Consider the following 18,751-nt stretch of genomic DNA (forward strand, 5'->3'; position numbering starts at 1 on the left):
TACTATGAACGCTGAGCTTATGTGGAACGGCAAACATGCGATTGCCCTATTTTAGGCGGCAATACTGACTCTTGGTTTATACAAGGGGTTCCGTCAGTCCAGTCTACCGAAGGGTAGAATAACTAATATCGTTGCTTTAGTTCAATGAGGAGGGTACATATGGTGAGCAAGGATAACGATTATCTTTGGTTCTACTAATAGCGACATTTACAACCTGACTACTGCGCCCCCACGGGCACCCTAGTAGCTACCTGCATGCAGGTGACATGCACCCCCTGGTTGCAGCGGGCATTAACTTTTCTGAGCGGCATGCAGAGATCGGGCTACGCCTCACTGAATTTCGTAATTTCTTTGTCCTTTTAATTTGAGTAGATGAGTTGGTGCCCGGAAATTCGACAGTTGGATGCAGGGATGTTCGGACAGCGACTCTGACCCAACAGCATGATCAGATAATCATGTTTAGTAGGAGTGGCTGAGTTCTATTGGTTCAGATTGCAACACCGCCTCTACGATTGACAGGGCTCAGGGCGAGCATCAAGCCTCTTCTTCTCTTCCTTTGAATCACTATTCTGCTTTATCACTTGTGTCCTTCTCCGGGCGACCATACGTGCAAAACACCGCAAACTTTGTCGATTCTCATTCATGGTTAAAGTGACTATGGCAACGGGGCAACTTCTATCCTCTGTCCTTAGAACAACCATTTCCATCAGTATTGTTCCACTACTTACAGCCATCGCACTCGGCACGAAAGTGACTTATCTCATACCACTGTTAGTTCGTTGGAACTTCCGCCCTACAAAAGATACTTGGCCAGAACCTCCTTCCTTCCAAGACTCTACGGACCAAAATGCTGGACAGGATCAAGAGATATCTAACCAATCTGGTAAGTACACGAGCGGTATTGCAAGCCGGAAGTTGGGCTAATGAGTACTCTGTGTAAGTCACGCGTGTTGGAATCTATCATGTCGCTGTCAGCGACCCAAATATCATACAAGTTATCTTAGGTGCCAATATCAAAAGCGTGGATACGGACAGTACGGTCTCGAAGAAGGTTTTCCTTTGTTCAGATATCTCTGTCCGCGGGTACATAATTCCGGCTGGTACTTTAGTGACTCTCAATAATCACATGGACTAAGAGAGAGGCCTTGTTATGATAATCTCTGAGCATGAGAGGCATTGAACAATGAACAGTATCAACGTATTTCTAAATAGAAGTTTTCCACTTTTTTCATTAAAAAGAGGAAGGTCTGTCTTCCCAATATGTTTTACTTTAGTCGGGAACAAAGTTCACCACATGACAATTAGTGCGATCTCCGCTCAATTGCTCAATGTAGGATTAGCAACAGTGAGCCTCAGCCTTCAGCAAGCTCACACGACATGGGTATCCATCGGCGGCATGCGCACCGGCCCTAGACGTTTGATACGCGCGTTCTCCTAGTACCGTTTTACAATGACTCTTCCTCAAGCCCAGCTGTCTTAGTAGTTTCCCATACAGGCTCTCGTTAGCGAGCTTCATAGCATCCCACTCGTCATAAGCAGGCCGAATGGAGAACTCTCTAACCGTCATGATTAGTGCAATGCGCAGCTCATTGAGAACAAGTGTCTGTCCAATGCAGTTGCGCGGGCCAAGCTCAAAGGGGCGATACCCACCGGAGGGTGGGTGAAGCTCGTGCCCAGGCTCAACGAGCCAGCGCTCCGGGAGAAACTCCATTGGCCGCGGCCAGATACGTTTGTTAACGTGCACATAGCGGTGCATGATGGTTGCATTGAGATGTTCTGTGGGAATCACGTTGCCTTCTCGATCAGTCAAGGACACCCCCGTAAGACCTTCGCGTATTGAGGAAGCAGGTGGGTACAAACGGAGAGTCTCTTTGACAACGGCTAGGGTGTAACGGCAGAGATTTATCAAGACAGGATTATCTCGAAGGCGATCACCGGCATCGGGACCACGACCGAAGATAGCATCATGCTCCTCGCGCACTTTAGCGAGGACAGAGGGATGTTGAAATAACATGTGGTATGTGTATACGATAGTAGTTGCAGTTGAGTCATTCCCTGCGAAGATGAAGAGCCGGATCTGGTTGGCCGCAATTTGTGCAAAGTCCTTATCGAGCTCCATGCTATCAAACGCTTCTTTGTTGGTTTCGTGCTTCATAGTGATATACTCTTCAAGCGCGAGTGCAATGACTGATTTAGCCTTCCTTGCGCGGCCAAGTGTACCGCCAATGGTAGCTCTATCTGTCTTCATTTCCTCGAATCGCTTCTGGAGCTCTTGACGGATGAATAAGGCTGTTACGCGGCCGTAATACCATTGGACAGGGATTCGAAGCGGATTGAGTAGGATGCGAGGGTCCCAGAAGGAATGCCAGTTCAGAATGGTGTTCAGCGCATGCGACAATTTGTGCTCGGAGCGCTGGTTGTCCAAGTCGGTATCACTAAGATAGTGGTCAGTGATGAATGTGGTGAATCACTCAATGCTCTTACAGAGTTGTTCTAGTAATGACATCCATAGCTAGCCGAGTAGCCATATCGTCCAGTGAGAACACGCCACCACCAACATGCTTCCTCAAGCGTTCGCAGAACACATCTATAGCATCCACTATGGTTGGAACTAGACTAAGCATATGCGATGCGCTGAATCCAGGGCTCAAGAGAGATCTCCACATGCGCCACTGCTCATTGTTCATGGTGATTAGGCTTGGACCTCCTACAACTGGCCGAAAAGACTCTTGTTGATCATGGGGTTTTGGAAGATCATGTCTGATGGAAGCTTGAACTGCGAGCTCGGGGCCAAATATCATTAAAACCGGCTGGAATACAGGCCAGTAGTCCATGAGGAAGACTTCGGTAGCTGCATGGTCACTCACGAGATCTTCCATTGCCATATACACATTGGCATCTGGAGGTAATCGACTGAGCTTCTCATCTAGAACGCGAAGATGCCCAAACCACCAGCTCCAACCGGCAGGCATTGCCTGAAGCTCATTATCAGTATGTTATATTGAAGGGCAACCGATTCCCAACTCACCACGCCTTGCTTGCGTAAACGGGAGATCCTTAAACGGTGTCGATAACCGATTGAAAGTACGTAGATGACAGCCGAAATGATCGGCGTTCCGATGGTGATGAACAGCCTGGAAAGCGCCATTGGTGAAAGACGACGACTCTTCGGTCTGGTACGCAGTCTTGATTCAGACGAAAGGTTTAGTAGAAGACTACGTCACGGCAGTGACTGTAGACCTGACAGGGCTATATGTTCTGCTATTACCAATCTGTGGAGGTACTTTCAGTACGGAGGTGTTTCTGACGACGTTGAACATAGCAGCACCAGAACTACGAGCCATGAATGAGGCTGCACACCCAACTTTGCGGCACGGTTCAAGAAATCAGGCAATACCTCGCACCCTTGACGCTTAATTTAGTCCGATGACCGTAAGCGCGGCTTGCATATGCATGCTGACACATGCAGCTCGCGGTGTTCAAAAGAACCATCGAATGGACGCGATCCGGTGTCGAAGCCCGTTTACCAGACGTAAGGTTGATTCTGCAATCTATAGGACACGAAGATGTAGCGACTCAATTGCACTAAAGCAACGTTGTAGCGATGCAGCCTTGTCAGCATGTCAGAGTATCTCAGTCCCGATTTACTGGGTAAATAACGGCAACCAATCAACATACCACTTGCATTCACGAAGGGTGGGACTGTGCATGAGGTTGGTTACCCGAGGAAGTGCGTCGGCGCTTACTATGCTCCGACAGGTGGTTGCTTCAGGTGGCCGGTTGGGCGAAGCGAGGGCGGGAGGGAACAAGCAGAGTCGCCAGGAACAGTACACGAGTGCAGGCAATTTATACTATCGCAGACTAGGATTAAATAATGGTATAGTGAAAAAGATGATGCCTGTCCAGGACAGATGTGGATGTATGATTACTTCCAACGAACACCCAGCTGGGCACGTGCACACGTGTATAGCGCGAATCTGCACAACAAGGGCACTACTGTGTATCCCAAAAAAGGTGGCCTCGATGTTGAATAGAAGATGCTGATTAATAACCAGCTAGAGCCTGAAGATACTGGAACTACCGCTCTGAGCGCTCGCGTAGCCAAAATGAAGGCGACAAAGGCTGCGATACTTCGGGTGACAGATTCGCAGACTGGCGCTAATTGACATAGACGTCCTGCATGTTGAATACGTGTATGGACAACCCTCCGTAAGACAATAGACGAATGTTAGTACAGCCACCTACCCGCCAGGAAGTTCACAAAAATAGAGAGCGTCGACGCTCAGGGAATCGCTGCGAAGGGGCGCTGAAGACAAGATAAGGAAACCGCAGACAGCAGTTCAGCCGAATGCAGCGACTAGGACAACAGCAGTGCCAAGCGGTCGTACAAACAAGAGCTCTTGGCGTCGTCTTGCATCGCACCAAACGTGGGCGGATGCAAGGGTCTTGGACCAAATTCGTCCGGAGCTATTTTACTTTGATACTTGTCATTTCACGTTCTCGGTGCGAGAGTGGATTGCAGACCAAGGTGCTCGGTCAAAAAATCTCACAGGCAGTCAACGAAGCGGAGGGACTCAACACAAGTGCATCGCCACACCAGAAAATCAAACCACGGGCACCGCGGGCTCCTAATGCATTTTCGAACCGACCGTTTCATGAGGCTGAATTGACAGGAAAGCGCGCATCGATCGCGCTCAAAGGGCTGCATCCAACGCATCTCGGTGTTGAAGAAGCGCCGACGCGATGCTACGGACCCACTAACTGCATTGGCAATATCTGTATATGACATCACGACTTCGACACTGAGACATAATTCTTACGACGATTAAGTTTGAAATGGCGGTATTAACGCTTGGGAACGCGCAATCCTTCTCTCATCTCTGAGGATCCTTTTATATTCTTCGCCGGATCCCCGCCTACATGCGCCTCACTCGCGGAATCTAGTCGGCAGTTTTACGCGAACGTCGCAAACAGCCTCAGCTGTCAGCCATTGTTCGAGAATCAGTTATTGGACAGCCAAAACCCGCCCTGCATTTTTAGATTTTCCGGTACTACCACACTGTCACCACGCTGCATTGGTGTGTCTATTCGATACCACGGTTTGAGCCATCGCAATGGCCTCGAACGAGCAACAACCCCCATTCGCCTCACCTGCAGACGCCAGCGGACACCAGGCCCATTCTGGATCTCATCATCAAACACACACGAGCCGCCAAGACGAAAACACAAATGGAACATTCATCTCTAATGCCTATGATGTGAGGAGTGAAAGCTACTACGGTGGACAAGGACGAGGGTTTGCAGAATCCAGCCACAGTACTGCGGTGCCGTCCACCCAAACCACGCCAACACCAGATGTAACTGACAATCGCACTCTCGAGCACGCCCCGGAGTCTGTACGCAATGAGGTCCCTTCCAAGCCTGTGGAGGAGGAGGTGTTGCAGAACGATTCTTCCGATTCCGATCATGAGGGAGCCGGTCGATATGCAGCGATCAAGTCGGGGGAACCTACTACGAGACCGGCGCTGCAATCACGAAACTCCACGCCCATTACAGAGGATGATATATTCCGTGTTCTGTCGAGACGCAGAACAAGCCAGAGCCATGCACTGGCCAAGACCAATACAGGAACTTCCGCAGTAAGCAAAGAAGAGGAAGATGAGATCCACAACCTGATGTCCAAGATGTTCGGACGCACACGACAAGAAGGATCCGAAGAGGAAAAGACAAGACACCAAGGTGTAATCTTCAAAAACCTAACCGTAAAGGGCATGGGCTTAGGGGCAGCTTTGCAGCCCTCGGTAGGCGACTTCTTCCTCGATCCAGTACGACTCATCCAGAATCTGTTCGCGAAAGGGCCTCGTAAGGCAGCGGGCAAGCCGCCTATTCGCACCATTCTCGACGACTTCTCTGGAAGTATCAAGGGTGGTGAGATGTGCCTTATCCTCGGCCGTCCGGGCGCCGGTTGTTCAACCTTTTTGAAGGTGATCGGTAACCAGCGATTTGGGTTCGAGGAGATCACTGGTGATGTCACCTATGGTGGTACAGACGCTGAAGAGATGGCGAAGAAGTATCGCAGTGAGGTGCTCTACAACCCGGAAGACGATTTACATTATGCGACTCTGAAGGTCAGGGACACTTTGAGGTTTGCCCTGAAGACCAGAACTCCCGGCAAAGCTTCGCGTAATGAGGGCGAGTCTCGGAAAGACTATGTGAATGAGTTCCTCCGGGTAGTTACCAAGCTATTTTGGATCGAGCATACGTTGGGCACCAAAGTAGGTCGATTGCTTCCAGTGCATCATCCTCGCTAATCCATCGCAGGTTGGCAACGAGCTCATTCGCGGTGTGTCTGGTGGCGAGAAGAAGCGTGTATCGATCGCTGAAGCTATGGTTACCAAGGCCTCCGTACAATGTTGGGACAACTCAACACGTGGTTTGGATGCCAGCACTGCCTTGGAGTACGTCCAGAGTTTGCGCTCCCTGACAAATATGGCGCAGATATCAACGTCTGTAGCTCTGTACCAAGCAGGAGAGTCGCTGTACGATTTGTTCGACAAAGTTCTCCTCATCCACGAAGGCCGGTGTTGTTACTTTGGCCCAGCAGATCGCGCCGCAGACTACTTCAAAGCTCTCGGCTTCGTACAGCCTGATCGCTGGACTACTTCTGACTTCCTGACTTCGGTAACGGATAGCCACGAGAGACAAATCAAAGACGGCTGGGAAGATCGTATTCCCCGCACCGCAGCACAATTTGGCGATGCATTTGCCAAGAGCGAGCAGGCTCAACATAACCTTGCTGAAATCGCAGAGTTCGAGCGAGAGACGAAGCGACAAGCGGAAGAGCGACAAGAAGCTCGCACCAAGGCCACCAAGAAACGTAACTTTACGCTGTCGTTCCCGAAACAGGTCACGGCGTGTACCAAACGCCAGTTCTTGGTGATGGTTGGAGATCCGCAATCACTTGTTGGAAAGTGGGGAGGAATCTTCTTCCAAGCTCTCATCGTCGGCTCGTTGTTCTACAATCTACCAAACACCGCTGCAGGAGTGTTCCCTCGAGGTGGTGTCATCTTCTTCATGCTGCTCTTCAACGCCCTGCTAGCTCTGGCAGAACTAACCTCCGCATTCGAATCGCGACCGGTTAGTAGCACTCTGTACCACATTCATGAGACATATACTGACCGCACTCATTCTTTAGATCCTGCTCAAGCACAAAAGCTTTTCTTTCTACCGGCCGGCCGCTTACGCTATCGCTCAAACAGTCATCGACGTTCCGCTGGTGCTCATACAAGTCTTCATCTTCAATATTGTAGTCTACTTCATGGCCAACCTCTCGCGAACGGCGTCGCAGTTTTTCATCTCCATTTTATTCCTCTGGATCATTACGATGACCATGTATGCCTTTTTCCGAGCTATCGGAGCCCTGGTCGGATCTCTGGACGTTGCTACGAGGATTACTGGTGTGGCTATTCAGGCTGTCGTTGTCTACACGGGCTATCTCATCCCTCCTCAATCCATGCACCCGTGGTTCTCCTGGTTACGATGGGTTAATCCTTTGCAGTACGGATTTGAAGCCCTGCTTGCGAACGAATTCTATAACCTGGACATCCAGTGTGTTCCGCCGTTCATCGCCCCTCAAGTTCCAGGCGCACAGGAGCGGTATCAGTCCTGTGCCATTCAGGGCAACACGCCCGGCTCTCTCACGGTCTCGGGGTCCGATTACATATCGGCGGCATACCAGTACTCTAGGTCCCACCTCTGGCGCAACTTTGGCATCATCTGTGCCTTTTTCTTCTTCTTCGTTGCTCTCACAGCATTTGGAATGGAGATTCAGAAGCCCAACAAAGGTGGCGGAGCGGTCACCATCTACAAGAGAGGTCAAGTGCCCAAGACTGTTGAGAAGGAGATGGAGATGAACAGCCTGCCCAAAGACGAGGAAGCCGGCAAGACTGAGCCTGTTATCGAGAAACAAACTGTCAGTGACAACGATGAGTCGGAAACCACAGTGGAAGGTGTTGCCAAGAACGAAACCATCTTCACCTTCCAGGATGTCACCTACACTATTCCTTTCGAGAAAGGAGAGCGAACATTATTGCAGGGCGTCCAAGGCTTCGTGAAGCCTGGCAAGCTGACTGCGTTGATGGGCTCTTCTGGCGCAGGTAAAACGACGTTGCTCAATACGCTCGCACAACGCATCAATTTTGGTGTGGTTAGCGGGAACTTTCTTGTTGATGGGGAACTGCTCCCCAACTCGTTCCAGCGCTCAACTGGGTTTGCGGAACAAATGGACGTGCACGAGTCGACGGCTACGGTGCGCGAGGCTCTCCGCTTCTCGGCACGATTGAGACAGCCGAAAGAGACGCCACTGGAAGAGAAATACGCCTATGTGGAGACTATCATTGACCTCCTTGAAATGCGAGACATTGCTGGGGCTGCAATCGGCACGCAGGGTTCTGGCCTGAACCAAGAACAGCGGAAGCGACTCACTATCGGAGTGGAGCTGGCTAGCAAACCGGAGCTCCTCATGTTCTTGGATGAACCAACATCTGGACTCGACTCTGGCGCTGCCTTCAACATTGTCCGTTTCCTGCGAAAGCTCGCTGACGCTGGACAAGCCATCCTCTGCACGATTCATCAGCCGAGTGCCGTTCTCTTCGAACATTTCGACCAGGTTCTCCTGCTCAAGTCTGGTGGCCGTACGGTCTACTTTGGCGAGTTGGGCCAGGATTCTCAAACTCTCATCGGATACCTTGAAGGCAATGGAGCGAAGAAATGCCCGCCACATACCAACCCTGCTGAATACATGCTTGACGCCATTGGTGCCGGCAACCCGGACTACAAGGGTCAGGACTGGGGCGATGTGTGGGCCAAGTCTGCGGAGAACGAGAAGCTAGGCAAAGAGATCCAGGACATCATCTCCAACCGACGCAATGCGGCCAAGAATGAGGAAGCCCGCGATGACCGCGAATACGCTATGCCCTATCCCCAGCAATGGCTAGCAGTTGTCAGGAGGAGCTTTGTCGCCATTTGGCGCGATCCACCTTATGTTATCGGCGTGACCAGCCTACACATCATCACTGGTCTCTTCAACGGCTTCACCTTCTGGAACCTTGGCCAGTCGCAGATCGACATGCAATCCCGCCTCTTTTCCATCTTCATGACGCTGACAATATCGCCTCCCTTGATCCAGCAGTTGCAGCCGCGGTTCCTTAATTCGCGGGCCCTCTATTCTTCAAGAGAGGGTAGCGCGAAGATTTACTCTTGGACGGCCATGGTGTGGGGAACGATACTCAGCGAGCTACCCTACCGCATCATTGCTGGGACGATCTACTGGTGCTGCTGGTATTTCCCACCAAACTTCCCACGTGATACGTACACGGCGGCAAGTGTGTGGCTTTTCATGATGCTATTCGAGATTTTCTATCTGGGCTTCGGACAGGCTATTGCTGCTTTCAGTCCCAATGAGTTGCTTGCATCGCTGTTTGTGCCCATCTTCTTCACGTTTAGTAAGTTTACCAGCTTGTCGCGTGATTCCTGTGCTAATGTGGCCAGTTGTATCCTTCTGTGGTGTTGTCGTGCCGTACGCAGGATTGCCATCGTTCTGGCGATCGTGGATGTACTGGTTGACGCCGTTCAAGTACCTACTCGAAGGCTTCTTGGCATTGCTGGTCCGAGGCCAAGAGATCAAATGCAAAACAAAGGAGCTTGCCATCTTCCCACCTCCGCCTGGTCAAGACTGTCAAACGTATGCTGGTCAGTTTGCGCAGCAGTCTGGTGGTTACGTGCAGACGCAGCCTGACGGGAACTGTGGGTACTGTCAGTACGCCACGGGCGAGGCGTTTGCGGCTTCTTTCAACGTCTTCCCTAAGAATATCTGGCGCGACTTTGGTACGTTCACGTTTACAATTCCCTTTTCCGAAAGCATTGCGCTGACTTGAGCTCCAGGAATCATGTGGGCGTACATCATGTTCAATTTCGCCGTCGTGTTTGTGTGCACATGGCTGTATCTGGGTGGCTTCCGCAAGATCAAGGCGGTCTTCAGCCCTGCAGCACGTAAACAAAAGCAGGAGAGCAAGAAGAGGCAACGTGGTGATGCGGCGTAGATTAGAAGTGGTTGGTGGATTGTGCAGTGTGCAGCGTGCTTGGTTGCTGTGTTCGGGTTCGGGAAAAGTCGTAGCTCGACCCGCGGCCGGAATGTGGAGGAGGTGCATCCCAGACAGGAAATATGGGGCTCATTTTCGCATGCACTTCCCCGCGATATACCATTTGGGATCGGATCTGGAGCATTCGTTCGGAGTTGGGAGCACGCGTGGTGTCTAACAGCCTTTCGAGGGTTGCGATTATTGTCGTCGGATACCGATAGAATGGCTGTGTGAGATGTAATAGTAATATTTTGTTAGTGAATCTTGTCAGACTGTGCCTGGGCAAAGGAATCCAACGGTTGTGCATGTTGGCGTACCGCGGCTATAGCTATGCGCATACCCGTGACAGGCATCGTCGTCGTAGTATCTGCGCGATTAACAGGCACAGCCTCACGCAAGAAATAGGCTCTCGACAGTAACCATGGGATGAAATGCCGCATCTTCTCGGGAATCCCCATTCCCATCCGTCCGAGCATGTACACCTGCATGGTCTTACACTAATTAATCCGAAGGTGTGTTTTTACGATTCAAGATGTCGCAGGGGTTGTCTGGACCGTGGACGCTCACGAGCTGGAATCGGAACTGTTTGTTTGCACCGCCTCTTTGTGGGCGGGCGGCATCGACTATACTATCGTGTTGGTCGTGATGCAGCCCAACGATGATGGATCATGGGGCGCCACTTGGCTACTGCACCGCGACTGACGGTATACAGCCGTGAATTGCCTGCGATTGCAACGGCAAACAGCTAGTAGTTACGTATGAGCACAGCACAGCACTGGAGCTGAAAATTATTCGAGTGAGGCCATGACATGACGAAATGGCTGTGGCGTGGCGCCTTGCCGCATCCGGTCAGCTGAATGTGGGGTAACCCGTCCGGTAGCCGTCTGGCCAATCTCTGCGGCCTGAATGCAATGCGTCTCGTCTTGGGGGCTGCCGTCACGCGGACGCGGGCGTTCACTCTGATGAGTGAGAGAGCCCGCGCAAACGATGACATGTGAGCCGTGAGCAGTCAGTCAGCGCAAACGTGTAGACGTTGTTTGAATTTTGAAGGAGACAGTCGGCTCCATGAGTCTTGGGTTGACTACCATTGCACGCTACACCAGCCAATATGCTGGCCGTCTCGTCTGCCGGTCGCGTCTTCCGACCTCACCCAGCACTCGTGGCCGGTCCCGCATTATTTTCGTCACTCCAGAGCCGAACGGCGCTCCCACTACGAGATGGACCCCCTTCACCCAATCAGCGCCCTACGCGCTAGCGACCGCCCGGTCCACAGCGAAACTCCAGGTGAGCGGCGTCGTCAGAATGGAATCTCGTCACGGTATTAAAGAGGCCTGGGACCCCGTGGTTCAAACTGCAACCCCAGCAGCTCCTTTGGCCCCAGACTTTGTCCGTCATCAGGTGTCCAAGCAACAGAGATCACACTTCCATTCCACCTCTACATCTCCACTCTTAAACACAATGGTCTCTCAAACCGTCAATAAGACGAACCTCCACCCTTCCGGCGTCCAGTAAGTCACCTTGCTGCTCCAGTCGCGTCTGTCTCACTTTGGGAAACAATGACTGACAATTGTCTCGCAGGCCGAACAAGGAACACACGGAGATTGAGGAAGAGCTCCATGATAAAGCACACATCGACTATGACCGTGTAGCCATTGTACGTTGTGCTCGCCAATCACCTCTCCAACTACAGATGCTAATGACTTCTCCTCCCAGATTGCCAACCCTTCCGTCGCCGCTCTCTATGAGGATGCTCTCGTCTACGAGACTGGCTCTGCCATCACAGCATCAGGCGCTCTCTCAGCCTACTCGGGTGCAAAGACTGGCCGCTCGCCCTCAGACAAGCGCATCGTAGAGGAAGACTCGTCGAAAAACGAAGTCTGGTGGGGCCCCGTTAACAAGCCCATGAAGCCTGACGTAAGTCTTTTCCTGGCATGCCCTTCTTCCCTTAAAATTCTGCGCCCAGTTCGCAGTTTTAGCTCGTGAAATTGGCGCCAGACGTCATGCACGCCGAAAGACGAGGTTAATGCTCAAATCCTTGCACCCGCCGCGCTGGGGCTCGGCTGCCCCGCATCTGCTCATGCACGATACGGCACTTGCCCCTCTTGTCACCTGCAACACCATCACGTGTCTTCCATCACCTCTCTTTTTCTTACTAATCCCTCTCCCAGGTCTGGCGCATCAACCGCGAGCGAGCCATTGACTTTCTCAACACACGGAATCGCATCTATGTCGTCGATGGATTCGCCGGCTGGGACGAGCGCTACCGGATACGCGTCCGCGTCGTGTGCGCTCGCGCCTACCATGCCCTCTTCATGCGCAACATGTTGATCCGTCCCTCAAGGGAAGAGCTGGAACACTTCCACCCCGACTATGTCATCTACAATGCCGGTGCTTTCCCTGCAAACAGGTATACCAGCGGCATGACTTCGTCCACCTCGGTTGCCATCAACTTTGCTGAGAAGGAGATGGTCATCCTCGGTACGGAATATGCCGGAGAGATGAAGAAGGGCATCTTCACAGTCCTCTTCTACGAGATGCCTGTGAAGCACAACGTCCTTACCCTCCATTCCTCGGCGAACGAGGGCAAGAGCGGCGATGTTACCGTCTTCTTCGGTCTGTCCGGTACTGGCAAGACCACCCTCTCCGCCGATCCCAAGCGTGCCCTGATCGGTGACGACGAGCACTGCTGGAGCGACACCGGTGTCTTCAACATCGAGGGCGGCTGCTACGCCAAGTGCATTGGTCTCTCTGCCGAGAAGGAGCCCGACATCTTCAACGCCATCCGCTTCGGTTCCATCCTCGAGAATGTCGTTTTCGACCCGGTAAACCGTCTCGTCGACTACGACGACGACACCCTGACAGAGAACACCCGCTGTGCCTACCCCATCGAGTACATTGAGAACACCAAGATCCCCTGCATCTCATCCGCGCATCCCAAGAACATCATCCTCCTCACGTGCGACGCACGTGGTGTCCTACCCCCTATCTCGAAACTCAACCCCGAGCAGACCATGTATCACTTCATCTCCGGCTACACCTCCAAGATGGCTGGCACTGAGCAAGGTATCACCGAGCCGCAGGCCACCTTCTCGTCGTGCTTTGCTCAGCCCTTCCTCGCTCTTCACCCCATGCGCTACGCCAAAATGCTCGCAGAGAAGATTCAAGAGCACAACACCAACGCATGGCTCCTCAACACCGGCTGGGTCGGCGCGGGCGCTTCAACAGGAGGGAAAAGATGCCCGTTAAAATATACTCGCGCCATCCTCGACGCCATCCATTCGGGCGAGCTCGCCAAGGTTGAGTTCGAGACTTACGAGACCTTTGGTCTATCCGTCCCCAAGACGTGCCCCAACGTTCCCGACGAGTTGCTCAACCCTGCCAAGAGCTGGAATGGCACTGCAGACTTCAAGGGTGAGGTCGAGAAGCTTGGCAAGCTCTTCATGGAGAACTTTAAGAAGTACGAGGATGAGGCCACACCGGAAGTACTCAAGGCTGGCCCACATGTGTGTTGCTGCCCCACCAAGCATTAGAGTATAAGGCGATGAGGAATTTCTTTCTTACATTTTAACAGACTGACTAGCGAGCGCGCCCCCTTTTCCTGTTCCCCCGCGGTCTAATCAATCGACGTCAGCGGTCTTATTCCCTTCTGTGGTTGTGGGCATGAATAAGCCCACGGATGGATTTCATTACCAGGGTTTCTTATCTCTCTAAGTTTCTTGCCTGTATTATCGATCACGCCCTTGAGACGACGACCGAGACGATGGCTTCTTACACATACTTTTGACCTTTTGGGATGCTAGGAGTTTTCACGGGATAATAACCGCATGAGGGAGGAGAGCATGAGTATGAGATATCAGGAAGTTGCAGCATTCGTGGACAGTTGAAAATAGTTATGAAAAAGTCATCATTTATATCACTATTACTACGGTATTATTACTCTTCTTACTTGAAGCCTAATTAACCTTATTAGTAAGCTTACGCCTCTAAGCTCATGCGTGAGCGTATCACGGGCGTCAATGTACGTTACCTTCTTCCAGGAATGGTACCACACCTTTATCAGTCGATGCGCACTAGAGTGTCTACCACCATGGCGCTTGACTGCTAGGTATAGCTCCTCGTAGCTGGTCGCTGCCATCTCCATCACTTTCTTCGTTGCCGTCCTACCTGCAAGCTTCCAGGACAAAAACCGTCAAACTTCTCGCGGGCACGGAGCTCTTCCAAAGTCGTAGTTGTCTTTTCCTTGCCTTGCGTAAAACAACGATCCTGGAAGACATCTCGATCGGTCGGCAGGCAGGCAAGACGCATGCTTACCGTTCAAGTCTTTTGGGATGATTATCTCCTTTGATGATGGACCAGACTGCCACAGCTCAGCGCTCGAGGGGACGTCTGGAAAACTGGTTTCCAATGAGACCCCTGCGTAGCAAGTGCGCTCGAAGTTCCTGATTGTGCAAGTATCAGTGTCGTAGTAAGGAATTCTTATACGCCAACCGTCCTGCGTCCAGCCTGGAACCTTGATTCGGACGCTGCCTGGGGACAATACAACGACTGCGGCCGCTACGACCTGCCACTTAAACAAATCATCGTCTAGTGGTGCATCTGGCCAGGCATTCGCGAAGTTGGCAATAAGATCCATGATCTTGTTGCAGTTTGCCTTGGTTTTTGTGAAGTTTAGATTGGATTGCTTGTAGAAGATGAAGGCTGTCTTCTCGTCGTTAGGCCCAAGCAGCCAGGCTGTGACCTTATAATGCTTGTATTTGGCTTTTGTAACAGCGTCGAAGGGTGCGCTGGGCTTTTTCAATGGCCTGTAGCCCTGCTTGCCATCCTTAGGAGGCTGAGAAAATATAGCAGCTATTGTCCATGTAGTGCTGTCGAGATTCTCGTGCGGCGCACAGATTTGACGAGCTTGGGGAAACTCGAATGCAGGTTCGACTTTCTGCACGAAGCTTTTAAGGCAACTTTAAAGTCCTCTATCATGTTTTCTGGTAGCTCTACGTATGGGGAGGGATGTTCACGGTAGCCTACGCTTGATAAACACGCCTTCAGTGGCCCGCGTGCGCGTCTTTTTCTGTCGAGAGGAGCAGGCGCGGGCTGGGTTGTCGTGGTTGAGGAATTCCTGAAAGTTTGCCCAGGAGGGATTCAGATAAAAATACGCCTCATTCTGTAGCTGCAATTGTGTTTTGTAGTCCTCAACCCCACTTTCGAGCGTCATGCCATGGACCCCATAAATTTATGAGTGCCTCCACACCACTTCTACTGCAAGGCGGACAAAATATTAATCAAACCACGATGTCCCCCCATATCAACTCAACCCAAGCCACCCCGAGCTCAGTCCTCCACACCTCTCTATCCATCAACCCACCCAAAGCCATCCACCCAAAGGCCACTATCTCCACACCTCGACTGGTTCTCCCCTCTTTGAAGGCAGAAAGCGGCTGTTACAAGCAGCAAAGTAGGAAGAGGAGGACTGGGGGTTGAGTACGTGCTGCACCTAGTCTAACAACTCACAGCTAACTGACGTGCCCCTAGGCTATTCGGTTTACCCAAAGAGGCCTTGCTGGCGTTACTATAGACAGGAGCATACCGTCTACACATCTTCCGCCGTGAGCAACCAGGCCGTGGCCGCCGCCATTAAAGACGGCACCATGGGCCTGGACGAGACAATTGCGTGGATAGAATGTAAGGCTGGCAAGCCGCTGCATCTCATCCGGCCAGCAGATGGCAGTGATGGTGACTTTCCTACGGAAGATATTCCATGGCCAGTAATAAGCTGCACGATGGGGTTGGATGAGCGGGGAGAGTATAACTGTCAGTACATGGCTCGCAAGCAGATCGAGCTGCAGTTAGCGCTCTGCCAGCTAATCGGGCAAAAGCCTAAGAATTCCAAGAGTGCTATACATATGCAGAACGTTAAAGACGTGGCCACGCTCCTATTTGGCACTTATGAGGCTAGGCCGCTTCCCAGGCCGCCCATCAGTTCGAGGACGGCATGTCCGCCCTCTTAGCACATACCAAGGCAACTGCGTCTCCGCTAGAGCGGGAGCTGCTGCAGCGCGTCCAACGAGGCCTGGACAGCCACTGGAAAGTGACGGAAAAGACGGCAGTAGGCTGCACGTTCGGTGATGTGTATAGCCTGTACGGCTGGCATTGCAACGGCATACTGGCAACTACAAGGGCGTGGGATCAAGGCGGTCCCGACACCGTGGCGCTCCTCCAGCCCTTCCAGCTCCCACGACTGAAAGCCATCTCTATGCTCCGATGCCTTATCGACAAGGCCAGCGAAGGAATTTTTACAAGCGAGCGCGCCGGCACTACCCCAGGCCGAAATCGGTCGAGTCGGAGGGTGCACAGCAGCTATGATTCGCTGTGCATTACTGCTTCGGTAACCTATACGTTTATTGAGCTTATAGGCTGGGCGGCAGGTTTCTTAATCAGTCCTGGTGTGCAGTACAAGTTTGTTCCTTCTTTAACCTTTGCCTAGACAACCCTCTACTAATTATCGCTAAAGAGGATTTTCACGTTAAGGGTACTTTATGATGGGTTATAGATAATTATAATAGATACTAATTCTAGAATGCAAAGTATCTGGGGTTGTCTTCTTTACTTTAGTACGACACTTACAGTTTGATGATAATAAGAGAGATTAAGTGAAAACAGAGAACGCTATCCGTATTGGAAGGCGCTCCATGTACACCTAACTTGAGACTGGCTTAAACTACACACACTTGAAAGCCTCCGCTTTGGTTGAATTACCACCAATATAATGCTGAACCTTGGGATAAGCACAAATGTCCCTCTCCACGGGATTGCCCTTGACATCCATACCCGTCTCGCGCAGCACCTCTGGAGCAACACCCTTTTCCACCCAGTCTATGATATACTTGTTCATATCTGGAACCCTGATTGCCGCGCCAGCATCATGCCCAATACCCGGTGCAAGGAAGACACGGTAGTACTCATGTACGTCTGGATCGCGAGCTGTGACACGGTCGTAATAATCCGCCGTCCCGTTAGCAGTAACGAGATTATCCGCCAGCCCATGCCAGACGATCATCTTTCCGCCTGCACGCTTGAAGCGCGAGAGATCAGGGTTGCATGTCCCAATGACAGATTCGTACTCTTGTGCAGAAGCGTAGACGAGATCGTCCCACTGCTCGTGTGTAATGTTGCGGATAGTTTCATCAGGGTATTTCTGAACCCAGTAGTTGAACCAGACTTGCAACGAGGTATTTGCATCACATGTATTGGTGCCAGTGCTGTTGTCAGCCGTGCATATGGTTCCTGCTGGGGCGCCTAGAACGGAAATGTTGGAGCCGCGCTGGTATCCGTACCACAGAAACTCGCCTGTGGAGCTGCGTGGGCCGTCCCAGCTGGCTTGTGTTATGACTGCAGCGCCTTTGGAGATAGTGGACGGCACTCCTTCGCAATCGATCGCTTGGCCAACGACACTGTGTGCGTCGAACGTGCAGAGGTCCGGCCGCGATATCATGCCATCCTCTACCCCATCGAGGGTATCACAGGCTCCCATTGCAGCTGCGGTAATGGCTTCAATCTCGCAAGGAGGGGGATATACACCCTCCTTGTCCATGACAAACATAGGCCATGCAATGAGCGCGAACAGCTGGATATAACACACTGCCGGAAACAAGGCTACAATACCGTCGAAATCCTCTGGGTATCGCTGTGCAAACATGTGCCCTTGCCTTCCGCCCTGTGACCCACCGAACCAGTACGAGTACTTGAGTGGATCTGCGTAAAAGTCGTGAATCGCCGATTTGGACAGCAGAGCCGTGTCGTGCAAGGCCACATACGCAAAGTCAACGAGCAAGGGCCAATTCACGTTTCCGGGACTCGTCAGCGCCCAGGGCATCGTGGGACCTGCTAGAGCGGCAAAGTCGCTGATATGCCCGCCATCGGTGGTGCTGACCGCGAAGCCGTCTGCCAGTGCAGACATGAAGCCAGTGAATAGTGTTCCTGACCCACCCGTCACCCAGCCGCCGCCGCCATGCGCTTGGTACCGTCCATTCCAGTTCTTCGCTGGGAGGTAAATACTTGTCACGATAGTGTCGTTCCAGCCGGGGTGTGTGTACGAGACAGTAACGTTGCAAAAGTTTAGACCAGTAATAGGGGTAGAAAAGGGTGGAGGAGCAGTAGACGGTATATAGGTGTAGTTTTCGCGCGGTATTGCCGTGAGGGCGAGGACTTCAATGTTCGGGAGGTCAACACTAGGGAAGGACAAAGGGCTGCAAAGACTCGAGTTTCCAGACGTGTAGTGGGGGAGATATTGCTCCATTGTAGGGAAGACTGTTGGCACCAAGGTGTTCGAAGACATTTTTGGGGCATTGAAGAGTTGTTGGTGTTGATGCCTAAATGGGCTTCCCCATGCTTTTATAGTTGGCAAGTGTCAGCTTAACCCCGCGTCATGGTACGGCCTGTATTCTTCCTTGTAAAACATGCTCAACGCACATAAGCTCGGCACTGTAGATTCTAAGCTGGATGGAGAAGGTGGGGGATGTCTAAATCGCGCACGGAGATCGTCCAAGGCAGCCACTTTGTCTGAATCCGTGGAGCAGGTACGACTTGTCCAAAATTTGGTACACTTTTAGAACTGTGAG

General features: G+C 51.9%; 7 protein-coding genes across 7 annotated transcripts; 4 read left to right on the plus strand and 3 right to left on the minus strand.

Annotated features, from left to right (window-relative positions):
- Positions 1-1,254: 1,254 nt before the first annotated feature.
- K460DRAFT_311248 (putative cytochrome P450) lies at positions 1,255-3,304 on the minus strand. Its single transcript, XM_040930180.1, has 3 exons — positions 3,029-3,304; positions 2,485-2,975; positions 1,255-2,435 (listed from the first exon to the last, which is right to left on the minus strand). The coding sequence occupies exons 1-3, from the start codon at positions 3,146-3,148 to the stop codon at positions 1,337-1,339; spliced, it is 1,710 nt and encodes a 569-aa protein (XP_040787718.1). The 5' UTR covers positions 3,149-3,304; the 3' UTR covers positions 1,255-1,336.
- On the plus strand, positions 3,288-4,196 carry K460DRAFT_104187 (uncharacterized protein). The gene has a single exon (XM_040926514.1). It carries the CDS (start codon positions 3,427-3,429, stop codon positions 4,042-4,044), a length of 618 nt encoding a protein of 205 aa, XP_040787719.1. The 5' UTR covers positions 3,288-3,426; the 3' UTR covers positions 4,045-4,196.
- A 593-nt stretch (positions 4,197-4,789) lies between these two features.
- On the plus strand, positions 4,790-10,423 carry K460DRAFT_394877 (uncharacterized protein). Its single transcript, XM_040936020.1, has 5 exons — positions 4,790-6,275; positions 6,322-7,137; positions 7,196-9,503; positions 9,550-9,885; positions 9,943-10,423. The coding sequence occupies exons 1-5, from the start codon at positions 5,115-5,117 to the stop codon at positions 10,098-10,100; spliced, it is 4,779 nt and encodes a 1,592-aa protein (XP_040787720.1). The 5' UTR covers positions 4,790-5,114; the 3' UTR covers positions 10,101-10,423.
- A 1,079-nt stretch (positions 10,424-11,502) lies between these two features.
- Positions 11,503-13,747, plus strand: K460DRAFT_366043 (ATP-utilizing phosphoenolpyruvate carboxykinase). Its single transcript, XM_040933290.1, has 4 exons — positions 11,503-11,647; positions 11,718-11,793; positions 11,853-12,053; positions 12,308-13,747. Exons 1-4 carry the CDS (start codon positions 11,598-11,600, stop codon positions 13,667-13,669), a joined length of 1,689 nt encoding a protein of 562 aa, XP_040787721.1. The 5' UTR covers positions 11,503-11,597; the 3' UTR covers positions 13,670-13,747.
- Positions 13,748-14,047: 300 nt separating this feature from the next.
- K460DRAFT_355008 (uncharacterized protein) lies at positions 14,048-15,731 on the minus strand (the record flags this gene model as incomplete). The annotated part of the gene is made up of 6 exons (XM_040931841.1): positions 14,048-14,092; positions 14,167-14,303; positions 14,451-14,987; positions 15,162-15,303; positions 15,479-15,571; positions 15,645-15,731. 6 exons carry the CDS (start codon positions 15,729-15,731, stop codon positions 14,048-14,050), a joined length of 1,041 nt encoding a protein of 346 aa, XP_040787722.1.
- Positions 15,732-16,125: 394 nt separating this feature from the next.
- On the plus strand, positions 16,126-16,673 carry K460DRAFT_355009 (uncharacterized protein; the record flags this gene model as incomplete). The annotated part of the gene is made up of 2 exons (XM_040931842.1): positions 16,126-16,576; positions 16,645-16,673. 2 exons carry the CDS (start codon positions 16,126-16,128, stop codon positions 16,671-16,673), a joined length of 480 nt encoding a protein of 159 aa, XP_040787723.1.
- A 178-nt stretch (positions 16,674-16,851) lies between these two features.
- Positions 16,852-18,429, minus strand: K460DRAFT_376639 (tannase and feruloyl esterase; the record flags this gene model as incomplete). Its single annotated transcript, XM_040934899.1, has 1 exon — positions 16,852-18,429. The coding sequence occupies one exon, from the start codon at positions 18,427-18,429 to the stop codon at positions 16,852-16,854; it is 1,578 nt and encodes a 525-aa protein (XP_040787724.1).
- Between the last annotated feature and the right edge of the window lie 322 nt (positions 18,430-18,751).

This window comes from Cucurbitaria berberidis, assembly GCF_010015615.1.
Source record: "Cucurbitaria berberidis CBS 394.84 unplaced genomic scaffold K460scaffold_3, whole genome shotgun sequence".
NCBI lineage: Eukaryota > Fungi > Ascomycota > Dothideomycetes > Pleosporales > Cucurbitariaceae > Cucurbitaria > Cucurbitaria berberidis.